This window comes from Canis lupus, chromosome 33 (assembly GCF_048164855.1).
Source record: "Canis lupus baileyi chromosome 33, mCanLup2.hap1, whole genome shotgun sequence".
Lineage (NCBI taxonomy): Eukaryota > Metazoa > Chordata > Mammalia > Carnivora > Canidae > Canis > Canis lupus.
Genome location: NC_132870.1, coordinates 20,118,779 through 20,133,886, shown reverse-complemented (window position 1 = coordinate 20,133,886; position 15,108 = coordinate 20,118,779). Strand labels below are relative to the sequence as shown.

General features: G+C 32.9%; 1 protein-coding gene across 34 annotated transcripts in view; it reads left to right on the top strand.

The window, feature by feature from the left end:
• STPG2 (sperm tail PG-rich repeat containing 2) overlaps nucleotides 1-15,108 on the top strand; it is a 531,130-nt gene that overhangs the window by 356,529 nt on the left and 159,493 nt on the right. The window contains exon 13 of one of the 34 annotated variants that reach the window (XM_072810729.1): nucleotides 13,438-13,470. The exons of the other annotated variants lie outside the window; for them this stretch is intronic. Coding sequence (XP_072666830.1) covers nucleotides 13,438-13,464 — 27 coding nt within the window. The 3' untranslated portion in view covers nucleotides 13,465-13,470. The remainder of the gene's footprint in view (nucleotides 1-13,437; nucleotides 13,471-15,108) is intronic. 34 annotated transcript variants of the gene reach the window in all.

The window sequence follows — 15,108 nt, the reverse complement described above, 5'->3', positions numbered from 1 at the left end:
AAAAGCTATTGAGGGCTTCAGAAAGCTTTTCTTTTTATGGGTTATATCTATCAATATTTACCAGAGAAATTGAAACAGATAATCTTTTTCAGTATTTATTAATTCATTGTTTTTCCATTGGCTCATTCCTCCCCAAGGAACACAGAATGTCTGGCCAAATGAGTAGGAAAAGAGTACATGGAACAGAAGAGAAAATAATAGGGGCAGAAAACTTTACGGTTTATATTTTAAAAATATTATTTCTGTAGCATATGTGTTTATTTGTGGTTGTTTGTATATTCCTTAATACTTCCATGGACTACAATAGTTCCTGTTATTTTAAAGTTTAAATCTAGTACATATTTCCATACATATGTATGTGTATTAAAAAATATCTGGACTTGTAATTTTTAAAAGATCATTTAATTTCTTAGGAAAAGCAGTTCTCTACACAATCTACTGGTCAAGTTCTCCTGCAGTACAAAGTGTTCCATTAATGTCCAGATTCTCTTAATCAAGCTTGGTAACCAGTCTCTGTTGGCATCTCCCTCCTTATCCAGGAAATACAACCAATGCTGAGATAACCTTTACTATTTCATATTCCTATAAAAACACTAGATTTTCTTTCAATAAAACAGGTGGTACAATTATTTTATAAATTACCCTGCCATGAAAGGTGGTCTGGAGCCTATTTCCAGGTACTTGTCTTTCTACCTATGCCCTATTTTCCTGCAGTTTACCAGGCCATGCTGTTTCTTTACTAATATATGATACACTATTTTTGTTATACTGGCACAAGAATGGATAATTCTGCTTGAACTTGCTTCTCTCAGTACTTTTCAGTTCAACTTAATTAATATACATGGAACTAGTGTTGTAAAGTTATTAATGATTCATATACTTGAAAACAATGGGTGAAATTTATTATAAATTTTTCCTTAAAAACAAAATCCCAGATTTAACTATTGCAAGCATATATCATGTTTAGTATTGATACAACAATCAAAGCACATTATAGCAGATATCTTATGTTATTTATCATCTCAAAATATTGACATTCTGCTGGTTGAAAAATATGTTTGAGAGATGATAAAACCTGGACATTTTAGAATGAATGGTTCCTCATGATAGAGTTTTTCATCTTGGAATGGGAAAAATAAGCAGATTACATATGTTCTTCCTGTGGAATTTTATTGTTTTGTGCAAGTCATATCTGAAGAACAAGCAGGTGTGACCACATCTCTCCCATCATATACAAGCAGTTTACATGGCGCCTCCTTGCTCTGCTACACAAACAAAAACTGAAAACCAATGTGTTCATAGATGGGGTTTCCATTATTTTAGTTTGCTTTTGAAGTTGTGTCTTTAATAGTTTTCTAATAAGTGGTCTAGTTGACAAGTTAGGTACAACTTGGCTCTCATGGAATATCATGAAAAAGGGAGTATAAATTGGATTGACTGAAGTAACACTTTGAATTTACATAAAACAATGTGGTAAAGCTAACACCTGCAGGTGAGCCACTCAAATGATTAGTTGGTGATCAGAGATAGGTTGATTCTTGGGCAAACACAGAATGAGATGAAGCTGAAGGGGCCTTACCGCCTGGGATCACCTCACTAGGTGGGTCTAGGGCGGTACCGCAAATGGAAGCCCACATTCCTTATTTCCAAAGATTTTAAAGTTATAGATCAGGCTAATAAATTTTGAAGTACAGTATGTTATATTATTCTGCCTTAAAGGATGTACCTTTATAACCATAAAATTAAGAGAAGTACTTGTAAAGCTTATGGTTATATATTTCGGAGGTGGCATATATCAAAGATGACTGGACTTAATTTCATTGCTGTACCTATCTGAATGAACTGATGACTGGCTAGCAGAGTTTACTGAAAAATAAAATACATTTGTAATTCAAAATCATTATACCTTTACTCCATCAAATTTTCTTGTTTTCATTTCAGCAGAATTACTAATCAGATTTTTTTTAAAGATTCTATTTATTTATTTGAGAGAGAGAAACAGAGATAGTGAGAAAGAACACAAGTGGGGAGGAGAGGAAAAAGCAGGTTCCCTGCTGAGCAGAGAGCCCACATGGGGCTCCATCCTGGGACTCTGGGATCATGACCTGAGCTGAAGGTAGACCCTTAACTGACTGAGCCACTCAGGCAAACCACAAATTAGGTTATTATAATCAGGATCTTTCACATAATTTTGTTCTATTTGATAGTATTGACTTAAATTACTATTATAAAATAAATAAATGCATTAAAAAACATAACAATTTTTCAAAATTTTAAATTAGGTGTAAAATGATTAAAAATATTTTTTATGTTTTAAAAAAGTTGTTTCCCTTCTAAAATGTTTGTTATTAAAAAGTTATTAACAAAAATTGTTATTAACAAAAAGTTAAGTTAGTAAGAAATAATTCTTTCTTATAAAAATTTAAAGTATTTATTAAAATTAAAGGTCAAATACAACATAACTAGTAGATATCAAAATTTTAAATGTAATGTATAGAGCTAAAATTTTTATGTGATAATCTAAAAATCCAAATAAACATTTTAAAATATTTTTATCAAAATGAAACTATAGGGGCACCAGGGTATATCAGTTGGTTGAGCTTCCAATTCTTGCTTTGGCTCACATCATGATCTCAGGGTCTTGAGATTTAGCCCTGCATCTGGCTCCATGCTCAGCCTGGAGTCTGCTTGAGATTCTCTCTCTCCTTCTCCCTCTCCCTCTCCCCCAACTCACAAGTATGTGTTTGAGAGCTCTCTGTTTAAATAAATATATAAATAAAATCTCTTAAAATATGAAAATAAAAACGAGGCTATACAGTTTTAGCATTCAGTGTCCATCTACTTGCCAATGTAAATAAATAATTTCATGTTGATAGGCATAATAATCAAATTCAGTCATCTCTGACATATGTTATCTTCAAAATATAAAACTATAAACTTTACAAGTATGAATTTTATGGTTATAAATGTCTATATATATTCTAAGGCAGAATAATACAACATACTGTATTTCTTAGCCTGATACATAACTTTGAAATATAAGGAATGTGGACTTCCATTTGCAGTATTGCCCTAGGCCCACCTCAAGGTGGTAAACCCGCTTCAGGTTCATCTCATTCTGTGTTCACTCAAGTCAAAATATGTCTGTGGCCAAGGTTGATAGGGACACATACCACAAACCTTCATGGTATTTGGAGGGAGTCACTTTTTAGTTTTGAGGACATAGAAAAAAAGAGATATGAAATATTTCCCTGGGGTATACAGTGTAAGGTCATAGAAGTGGATTTGTAATGTATGGATTAGAGTGTGCCCATACTGAGCACTACATCCCAAGTGAGCAGGACATCCATTCATTCTTTATTGATCTTGTGGGTTTGTGACATTCAAGGCCTCAAGGCACAGGGGCTCCAGGCAGAGGCCCTTCTTGCTGACTCTAGAAGTAGTCCTGAGTATTTTTAATACATAGCTATTGCAACCACCTAAAGACAGCTGATCTGGTAATATATTTTAAGATATACATCGATATATCTTTTGTGATTGCCACCAAATGGGTCATCTTAAAAATATAAAATAATAATAATTGTTACTTAATAACTGGAGGAAAGTGTACACTACTTTTTCTCTTTGTATCACTATGTGGTCTTAAAAGCATATTTTTAAATTTACTCCTTAAAAAAAAAAAAAAAAACACAACAAGGGGCACTTGGGTGACTCAGTTGGTTGAGCATCTGCCTTTGGCTCAGGTCATGATCCTGGGGTCCTGGGATGTAGCCCCGCATCAGGCTCCCTGCTCAGCCCCCCACTCCTCACTTGTGTTCTCTCTCTCTCTCTGAAATAAATAAATAAAATATTAAAAAAAACCAAAACATGACAAAATATTAGGAGACTACATTGACATGAAAAATAGCATAAATTATCTTCTTTTTTTAAAACACTAGTTTTCAGTATTGCAGCAACATCAGTGATGGATATGCTACTAAAACTGGAGTAGGAAATAAATAAGTCTGCCAGCTGTTTCAAGTGAATACCCCAAATCTCTTATTTGGTGCTCTAGGCATTATAAAATATAGTTATAGGGGGTTTTATACATTTTTGATCTTGATAAACAAACAAAAATGGAAATGTCTTCTCCTGAGATTTTGTTTTCTCTACTGCATACAAAATACTAATGCAAGAAGTTGTCATTTGTATGACTCAAGATGCTAACTAAACTGAAAAGTTATGTTTTGGTTTACTAGTTCTATCAGATCCTCGAAAAGGTAAAAGAAAACTTTAGTGGCTTTTTTTCTACAAAAATTTACATAAATAATATCCCATTAGAAACCTTTACTTAGGAAAACAAGTTTAGTCCTCACATTCAGCTCTGCAACTCTACAAGCCTAGGTTACATAAAGAATTCATAAGTCAGTATCATAAAATATTATGCACATAGGTTTTGGTCATTTAAAAATATTTGTTTGATGTTTGGTCAATTCATGACTTTGAAAAATTTAAAGAGGCAACCCTGTAGTCACGATAGACTTTTAATATTAGATTCAGTATGTTTCACAATAAATAGGTTTATAATTCAGTATAAATAGGTTTATAATTCAGTATAAGAAGTATAATTCAGTATATAATTTTACTATATAAAATTTATACTAGAAAATATTGAAAATCACCTATAAATAGTGAATCAACTTTGGAATTCTATCAGCCAGATGTAACCAGAGTTTATATTTTTCTGTATATTACTCCAAACTAGATTTACACTAAAAATATATATTTAGCCAACATTGAGTCATACTGAATGAATTTGCAAAGTCATTCATAAACTGCTTTGTTGACTTACTGATGTATAATGCCTATTTTTTTCATGTCAAAACTATACAGATGCATATTATCATTTTTATTTTTATTTATTTTTTTTTTAATTTTTATTTATTTATGATAGTCACAGAGAGAGAGAGAGAGAGAGAGAGGCAGAGACACAGGCAGAGGGAGAAGCAGGCTCCATGCACCGGGAGCCTGACGTGGGATTCGATCTCGGGTCTCCAGGATCGCGCCCTGGGCCAAAGGCAGGCGCTAAACTGCTGCGCCACCCAGGGATCCCTATTATCATTTTTAATCCATGTATGTGTATATTGTATTAACAGCACTTTATTTTGGTCATTATATTATTTCTGTTTTTTCACTATTATAAAACAACATTGAAGGGGCACTTGGGTGGCTCAGTCAGTTAAGGGTCTGCCTTAGGCCCAGGTCATGATCCTGCTCCTTGCTCAGCAGGCAGTCTATTTCTCCCTCTTCCTCTGCCCCTCCCCCCACTCCTGCACACTGTCTTTCAAATAAATAAATAAATAAAATCTTAAGAAAAAAACAACATTCAGATAGACTTTATTTGAATGTATTTGTGATCAGTTTTTCTATTGTTGTTTAATGATATATTTATGGAAAATCATTCATTCAACAAATTTTATTGGCTATTATGTGCCAGCCACTCTTTTCAAGTCTAGGTGGCAATGAGTAAGGCAGACAAAAGTCTCTGCCCTCATGTGGTATATAATCTGGTGAAGGTAACAATAAATTAAAAAGTAAAAAAATATAGTTATTAGATGGTGATAACATACTATGGAGAAAAAGAAAGCATGGAAGTGTTGAAGTGTCAAAAGATAGAGTTGCAGTTATAACTAGAATGAGCAGGATGTGAACTCTTGGATCAGCATATATCAAAAATATTGGTTTATTATTTTCCATAAACCTTTTGTCAATTGCATTCCCGCCAACATATGAGAGAGTATTTTTCTCACACTATTTTTAAAAAAATCAATCTTTTACAAAGATTTTTTTACGTTTGTTCCAGTTTTTTTGAGATATAATTGACATATAGCATAGTATAAATTTAAGATGTATAGCATAATGACTTGACATACATATAAATATAATTTTAATATGCAAAATCCAAATATTTAAAAAATTCACATTATTTTATTACTAATGAAATTGATCTTTCTCAACTATCAAACATTTATGTATTTTTAATGTAAACTACCAGTTCATTGTACTGATAGTTATTAATATTTGCTTCTTGTAGCAGAAGCCACATTATGTCTCTGCTACTTTTCTTGAGACCAACCATTTCAAGAGAGTGCTAGCCAACTCCCAGCTGCCAGTATCTCCATCTGTTTCCTTCAGGGAGTTCTCCAAAGTTGCAGAGGCCACTCTAACATCCAGCATCTCAACTACAAGTGCCTTAGGGCAGCTTTGTTTGCATCAATGGCTGGCTAGAGTCTTGGTAAATAACTCACTTCCTTATGACTGTGAGGCCTATGTTCTACACTGTTTCCCCAAGTTTCCCTGTAGTTTGAAACAATTGTTGCCATAGTGATGGCTGCTATGATAATATTCCCTTTACTAGCTGTTTTCTCTTCCCTGTCTCCCTTTCCCTGTCCCTTACCTGCTTTCAAATCTCTAGCACCTCCCATGTAACTTCCGTAAACATGTGGCTTCCATTCTTAAGATCAGCTTGGGGGACCTTGAACATCCTTCTCAGACAAAAGTTGTTTTACTTATCCTTAATTGCTATAGGCTTTTTTTTTTTTTTAAAGATTTTATTTACTTATTCATGAGAAACAGAGAGAGAGGCAGAGACATAGGCAGAGGGAGAAGCAGGCTCCATGCAGGAAGCCTGATGTGGGACTCGATCCAGGGACCACAGAATCAAGCTCTGAGCCAAAGGCAGACGCTCAACTGCTGAGCCACCCAGGCATCCCTGCTATAGGCTTTATAATTATCATTAATATGAGCATTAGTCAGTTATATAGCTTATAGACATTTTTTTTCTAGTTTATAGTTGTTTTAAAGTGTTTTCTCAGAAGTTTTGAATTTTTGTTAGATGATATGTATCCAGTTGTTTCCTTTGTAATTCTCTGGCTTTTGAGCTAGCTTATAGGTAATGCTTTTTTTTATTTTTAACTCAACTCCAAAGTGTAAAACAAACAAATAAAAGCAATCAAAGCTCTTGATGCTTTATTAGCACGCTTAATTAATTAATTAATTAATTATTTTTCACTTGGAATTTTTATGGAAGATGAGAGAGGTAGTGATTCAAACTTATTTTCTTTTTATATTGGTAACTATTTTTCCAATATTGTTCCTTGAAACATTATTTGAAATCCAAACTCGCCTCTAGCTATGTTGTTAAATAACAAAATTATATCCTCAGACTTTCTTTTCTTTTTCCATTCTGTGCTTCTATGTGGTTCCCTAATGCCTAAGTCAAAACCTGCATTTAAGAGTGAATCTAATATTAAATATATATATATATATATATATATATATATATATATATATATATATATCACGTTGTGATTTTAAGGCATCATATTACCAAGGTCACCACTTTTGTTTACATATTTAAATTTAACTCTTATTGTGAAAAACTTTCAGTCTTCCACTAAAAATATATTAGGTATCATTGTATTACATTTGGACAAAAAGCCCTTACTTAGCACTCAATAAATTGCAGCAAGTGATGATCATTTTAGTCCCTCTTTGTTTAAGGACAGACAGCCTTAGTAACATCAGTAAAATGAGTTTTTGAATATTCTACTTAGTTATGGTTCATCTCATCTTTCATAATTTCCTTTGCTTTTAAAGTTCTTAATGATAGAATAATTTCTACTGCTTATATTTTCTCATTTTATATGTGAGTGCATTTTCTCTCCCATAGCCTTTTACTATCCTTTAAAGCATAAATTTAATTTTATTTCTGATTATCTCCCCAATGTACAGAGCTGAGAATAAGGTAGGGAAATTAATCTATAATTTTTGGATAAAAGATGTAAATTTAAGATATTTGAAGACATTGTTTCATTTTACAAAATATCATACATTCTCATATAATTAGCTTATGGAGTAGTATGAAACTGTTGTAATTTTTTTCCTGTAAGAACATGTGTTATCAATTTCCACTATTTTTCTCTCTCTTTTTTTTTTAATCTTTCAGTGGTCAGACAAGTAAAGCCAATGCCAGAGGTGAACTCTCTAAGGAAAAAAAAGAAACATGCTTTATTTTGTTTTTCTCTTTACAATTTAGAAAAGAATTACAAAATGGAATAATAAGAAAGCTCTACATCTTTTTCTTCTTTCAATTTAACTGTAATTCTATCAGTAAGAGACTGATAAATACATGTTTGTAGGATATGGGGTAAAGGACATGCTGTCAATTTTAAGTCTCTTCTATGCTTCGCTTTATTCATTACAATGTATAAATGGAAATATTTGTCATAAACCTCATAAAACTTTTATCATAAATAATATATCAAGGCCTTTAGATAAAAATTCATTTGAGCTTGTACAAATCTGTGATAGTAATTACCATCAGAGTATCCATTTATCTGTTCAAGATTATATATTTGTTTTTATTATTTATCAGGCAATGCAATTTATATTAATAAGCATTATCAAAAATTTCATTTGATATTTTTAGCATAACTATTCATAAAATGTGAGTCCTTTCATATGGCAAGTAAAATTTCCTCAGAACTTACTAGGAGTTAGTGAAGAAACTTCAAATGTATTTCATATCATGTAATGCCAATGTTTTTGAAAATGTGGAAAATTCTTTTCAATAACTTAGGCCTGTTTTTAACTTCTTCCTTATTTACTTTTCAGATTCAGACTACTCTTCCTTAGTTCATGCAGCTTTATCAACTTTTTTCTAATTGTATCTTATCTTTCACTGCTTTATTACCTATATTCTTTGCTTTCAAGCATTACCTATAAAATAATAGAGAGGAAAATTTGTGGATTTTTTTGCTAGAAAGAAAATAAGGAACTCCCATAATTTAAGATATAAGTTTATCTGATCAAAATGTATTATCATTCTAATGTTTAAGTGTTCTTTTTAAAACATTTTTGTACATCATTAGGAATCTATATTCAATTCAAATTTTCCATTGATGACTTAAATTTTAAGTGTTCCAGGTAGCCTAATGATATAAATTATAGCAACAGAATTTATGAAAAATTTTCCTCATGATATTGTTTGGAGCTCTCTTATACACAAGGTTGATTTTATAATAGTGATTTAACATGTTAATACTCTGATGCTGAGCACTTATAATAATGCATTCTTTTTCATTGGTGAATTTTAGTCACATTTTTAGGTTTAGAAATTTTTTGTTTTATAAATAAGGAGATTTAAACAATAATTTCTGCTCTGCATTGGGAAACTATACTTGTCCAACAGAAATCATAGATATACAAAAAAAGTTATTGATATATGCAGAATTTAAAAAATTGGAATGCTTTTAAGGGCTCTGGAACTTTACTTTCATTCTTTGAGGCAATGATGTGAGCTTCTCAGGCTTTTCTTACTCTTTTATATATAGTTAGCATACATACTTTATTTTATTTTCCTTGGATCTCTAGAAAGAACAAAATATACTGAGATATAACTGACCTGTGCTTTTACAATCATTTGTAATTTCAAATGATTACCTTGACATCTCATGACAAGATCTGAATGTGTCTTATATACTGAAGTATCTGCATTCAGCTTCTTCACCTCACATTGGTAGCCCATTCATCTGTACACAAAGCCCTGCAATTCCCTCTGCTGCTTCCAGCTCCTACTGGCTGGAAACTAACCTTCCTTTGAACTGCTTTTAGCCAACACACATTGGTAAGGCTTTACCTGTTGTTGAAATATGTCTATACCTGTTGATAAATAGCCTTTGTCTCAAACTTCTCCCTGTCCCAGGGCATTTGCCATCCAGCTGCTCTAGCTTTCTCTTGGGACCATTTCAAACTTACCTAGAAACTAAATGATTAATGCTGATTTTAATGGGGAACCTTTCAGACTTTATTTCTTCTCTAAGGTTGGCAGCTGTTATGATTAGTCAGTGCCAATTCTGGCCAAACTATCAGATTGGCCCTTAGGCAACAAAACAGGCTCCCCACCTAGTAATGCCCAAGGGACTTCTTTTGTTCCATGTCCATCTATGTCCCATGTTACAAGAACTTCAAGGTATGCAAAATTTAGAACTACACTGGCCCTAGCCAGTCTATTAGACTGCCAGATGACTCACTTTACTTACTGCAGTTCTTGAACTGGCCCATCTATTCCTGTTTCCCTCTGCCCAGAAATACCAAATACAAGCAATGCTAGCATCTTGGAGGACAGATGCTTAGAGTCCGTCTGTCTTCATAAGGTTGTGGCCACCCAACACTGGGTCCTACCCCAGCCATTGTCAGATAGTACTTAGGTAGGACAAAGATGGAGACAGCTGAAATAGGCAGTGATGGGGAGCAGCCTCATGCAAAGACCAGGAGTTGTTGACTCTTCTGGCAGAGTGGGGGGTTTTTGCAAAGAAGGAATAAGCAGAAGATGGATGGAGCCTGTAGGAGTAATATGGGGTGCCAGGAATGCAAATCTTTGTGTTCAACCTTCTCTGTTAAATACTGCCTCTAATTCATTCACTTCAGGAGAGCTAGTCATAGCATTATTATCAATGTTAACAATAAATTAAAGACAGGCACCATTGCAACCCAAATGAGTCTTCCTTATTCAGTAGGTGAGGAAACTGAGGGCCTAGGAACTGATTTAAAACTGAATGGGCAGTGCTGAGACTGTAACTCGAGCAGCCTGGCAACATGCTTGTGCTCTTAGCCACCACTGTATGCCACCTCTCATTTGACCTGAGAGATCAGCTTAATCCTATTAAATATGAGATTCAGACTTACTGTTGTCATATATTAGTTGATAATAGAAAACTGAATCTAAAAGTCCCGTCTCAGACATGAGATAGAAGGTATTTAAATGCATTTACTGTTAATTTAACAGAAACTGAGGGAAGAGTTAGCACTATAAACAATGTTGATCTGAAGACAAATTCTCTATTTATTGAGACATCTAATACTGTCAATTAAATGGAAGAAATCATTAGAAAAATATTTAGTGTACTTCTCCATGCCAAATCATTAGAAAGAAGCATTACTTGGTGATAGCAAGATTAAAGAAGCTTGCACCAAACATTTCTAAAATTCAACAAATGATTTTGAAATTATTAGTTATTTGTACTATAGTTTAGATCACTCATTAAGCAGTTTTATAATATTTATAATTCTGTTAATTTAGAGAATAAAAATGAATATATTTTAAACACTGTATGCATATATTGATTTACATAAAGCATCAAAACTTTTGGAGTCTGCAGGTGCTTAGGATGGAAAAAAATAGGAAATGCTGATATAAATTGAAATTGTGGAGGGGTGTGGGACATTTCCATAGGTCCTTATGGCTCTCATTTCCATTGTGGACCTATATTTAGTCGATTTTGATGTATAATTCAAGTTTTATATAGAAGACTAATTTTTCAAACTAATAGAATATATTACATTATCAATTTACCCTATAGAATAAGACAAAATGTACCAAAAAAATGATTCTTCTGTAAGCTTACTGAGACTGCTAACAAAAAGATAACATTAGACTTCATTGAGATACAAATGGTAGGTAGAGGACTAAATTTTGTTATAATAAATCTGACTCCTTCGTGCCTATAGCCTTGCAGTGTGTGCAAATAAATTTTGTTTCTCAGCAAAATTAAAAATTGCTGCTTGTCATAGAACTTCAAGGACTCTCACAAATCCTCAAACCATGCATTTTAATTTTTGAAGACCAAGTAGGGGTCTGCTTCAAGAAGCATAAAGTTTGTGATTGATTACACATACAAAGACCCACAGGGCCATGGATTTTCCAGAAAGGATCAGATCATTCAGTCCAGTGTCTTATTACAAAGATGAAGCAATGGAGACCCAGGGAGAGCAAAATACATCCCTGGATTTAAGAAGTGTTTGTGGCAGGGCTTGGATGGGAATTTATATATAATGGAAACACTTTTCCCAGTATCTATGTTGTCTCCTAAACAGGCTAAATGTAAAAGAAAAAAAAGTAAATTATCTATAGTAATAATTGTTACCTCAATGTAGTTTTAGGTAAGGTCTAGAAGCATTCTATGTAATTCTAGCAAATTAAGTGAAACCATCACTAATTGAACTTCTGCAGGAGTCATGAAGTTGGCCAAAAAGTATTTGAAAGTGTCCTAAGAAGGATGTCTTCCACAGAACAGTTTGGTAGTAGGACATAGCATCTGGCCAGTTTCTCAGAGCCTGGAATGAAAGCAACAAAGTGTTGCCAACCCCCCATGATCAGAAATGAGAGTCTCTGACAATGCCTATTAATTATGTCTTAAAACTAAGTAAACAAGCCACATTCACATGCCACATGGCAGAGGTTAAAATATAAATAGTGAAGCCTAAGGATTCCAGAATATCTGAAACTTTGATAGCCTGGGTGGAAACCAAGAGCAAAATAAAAAGGTTACATGCCACATGGCAGAGGTTAAAATATAGCTAGTGAAGCCTAAGGATTCCAAAGTACTTTGATAGCCTGGGTGGAAATCAAGAGCAGAATAAAAAGATTTCTTGATATTATTTCATAAACTGTCAAAAAACCCCAGTTTCACATCCTTCATCTAAAGAATACTATAGAGCTGAGCTATTTACATTTTTGTATGAGTTTTTTTTTGTTTTTCTAGCAAGATGCTTTCTGCTCACTCTATTCAACAGCTGCCATCTAGCAGAGGCTTTTTCTTTTGAGTGGGGATTTTTTTTTTAAACCATAGCTATATAAAACAATAGGCCACATTCAGTTCTCCGTCTGTCTTTTATGTCCTTTTGGATTGTTTAAGGAGCCAACAATTTATTTATAAGCCCCATATTATACTCAAAATAATATTTGATGAACACTAGTTTTCAAAGTTATCAGAGAAGTTACATAACTGTACCTTTAGAATATGAGAAAAAGCACCAGTGCAATTCCTTGTAACTATCTTGACCCTGCTGAGCCATGCAGTTTGCTTGTATACTTTATCCAACTTTGAACATGACATGCAGGAAACAGAAGATGACAGCAGCTCATCCAAAATCTAGTGTTGTCACTGACAAAAAGCTTTGATACATCTAAATCTGCACTTGAGAGGAGGGACGCAAAGTAAATTTACCTTTCTTGACTAAAGGTTCCAAATGAAAAGGCTTTAGAAAACGAGGAAACTAAAAAAATTATTACTGATCTGTTAATAGTGCTTTGGTAAATCACTTTGGTGGCTCTTCATATGAGAGGGTATTGAACATTGCTGCTTTCCTCTGGGTGAGATCGGCTTAATTGAAAAATAGATCATATTGTGCTCAGGGTCCCCAACCTCCTAAGTGTCACAGTTAACCTGGAATGTCTCATGAGTGACTACAACCATTTGATGTTTGCTTTTTTTCTGATTCTCTCAATTTGGTTTTAAAAGGTAGGTCATATAAAATAATACACATTCCTCCAGCACTGTGTCCACAGTTCATCAGAGAAGATAATTTGCAGAGTGTTTATTTGTTCCTTTTCAGGTGCTTATTGGCTTGGCTGGGGACTAACCAAAGGTAATTCTTTTGTCAAAAGCAGGGATGCAGGACAGCGAGAATGCTTATTCATGAATTCTTGTGACAATTTGTGTTTTATTTTGTTTGAAAGGGAAAGGAACTAATAATATCCTGATGCTTTGTGTGTTCTAAAAGCTTTAAAAAATTTTCTCATTTTATTGTCAAGAAAAATATAAGGCAAGTACTTCTTTTAAATAATATATACATACACTTGCCATATTAAGATGAAAGAGTTTTACTAAAGTTGTATTTCAAAGGTTTTAGAAAGTCAAAAGATCAGGGGTCACATCAAATGATCCTCACATCTTTAAATTTCATTCTCTTAAGTTATAGGATGGCAGGACATGAACCTTGGCATACTGGTTCAAGTCTAGATTTTCAGGTTGGAAAATTCTTGCAAAAGATAAAAAAACACTTTCAAGATATTCATCTACAATGTTTTGGGTAATTCAATATATCTGATTTCCTGGTGATTCCCAGTTTGTGTGCCTCAGTTTTCAGTCTACAAGTACTGTTAGAAAAGTAAATATGGTTGAAAATAAAGTGAGTTTTACCAAAATTATCTTTGGAATGGAGGAATTCATCTCATATTCTCTTATACTTTATATACTCTTGAAATAAAGTTCCATTAGAAAAGACACATTAATTTAATACAACTTTAATCACTGCTAGATATGTGTGCTCATAGAAGTTAACTGAAAGAGCTCCATAAAAGAAAAGAGGCAAAGAAATTATACATTAACTTAATAAATATATCTAGACACATGGCCTCACAATTGTATAATGTTGTTGCAAACAGGCCATTTAAAGTAAATTAAAGAACAAAACAGTTAAATGGTTCTATTGTTGAAATTACTTTTGTAAAATGCAGAATGAATAAAGAAAACACGACTATTATGCTATGATACACAAATAAGTATTTGTGGCTTCAGATAAAAATTACCATGACAGTATCAAAATTTGTTTCAAAAATTGCTGTATTTTAAATTACTTAGATGGAAGTGAGGATAATAAGCTCCAGGAAACTGTTACGTGACTAAAAATGTAGCTATGCCATGAGAAAGCTATTAATGTCTAAAATGCATGTAAAGAGTTTTAATAGAACTATTTCATAAAATGTGAGAGCAGAACCAAAGAAATTCTCCATTACTAATTTAAATAACCTCAGTAGAAGATTGAGATAATTTTTGCAGTGTCTTTAAAAGGTTATGAATTAAAATCAAAGTTCCTTTTTAAAAATTGTGTCATTAAAATTTCTATTAGACTACAAGTTCCATGAGGTCACATTCTGGTACTTTTGATATGTAACAGACATTCAGTAAACATTTGTTGCATAAACAATGATTTGACTGATTCATTCATTCATTAAACATGCATCGTGCTATACTGGTCTAGCCATTTTTCAAAGTGATGATAATATTGCCTTGATCTGAAAAGTTCTGTTGTTGTTCAGCCATTTTGAATTTATTTGGCCATTATTCTTAGAGGTTTAATTTTCTCTTGTTTTGATTATCCTGTTCCTTTCTAAAATTTCAATTAAATTATTACAGTGACCCAGGATGTAAATTATAAGAAGATTCATATATAACATTAATTTTATTATATTTTATTTATTGTATTTTTTTCATTTTTAAATTA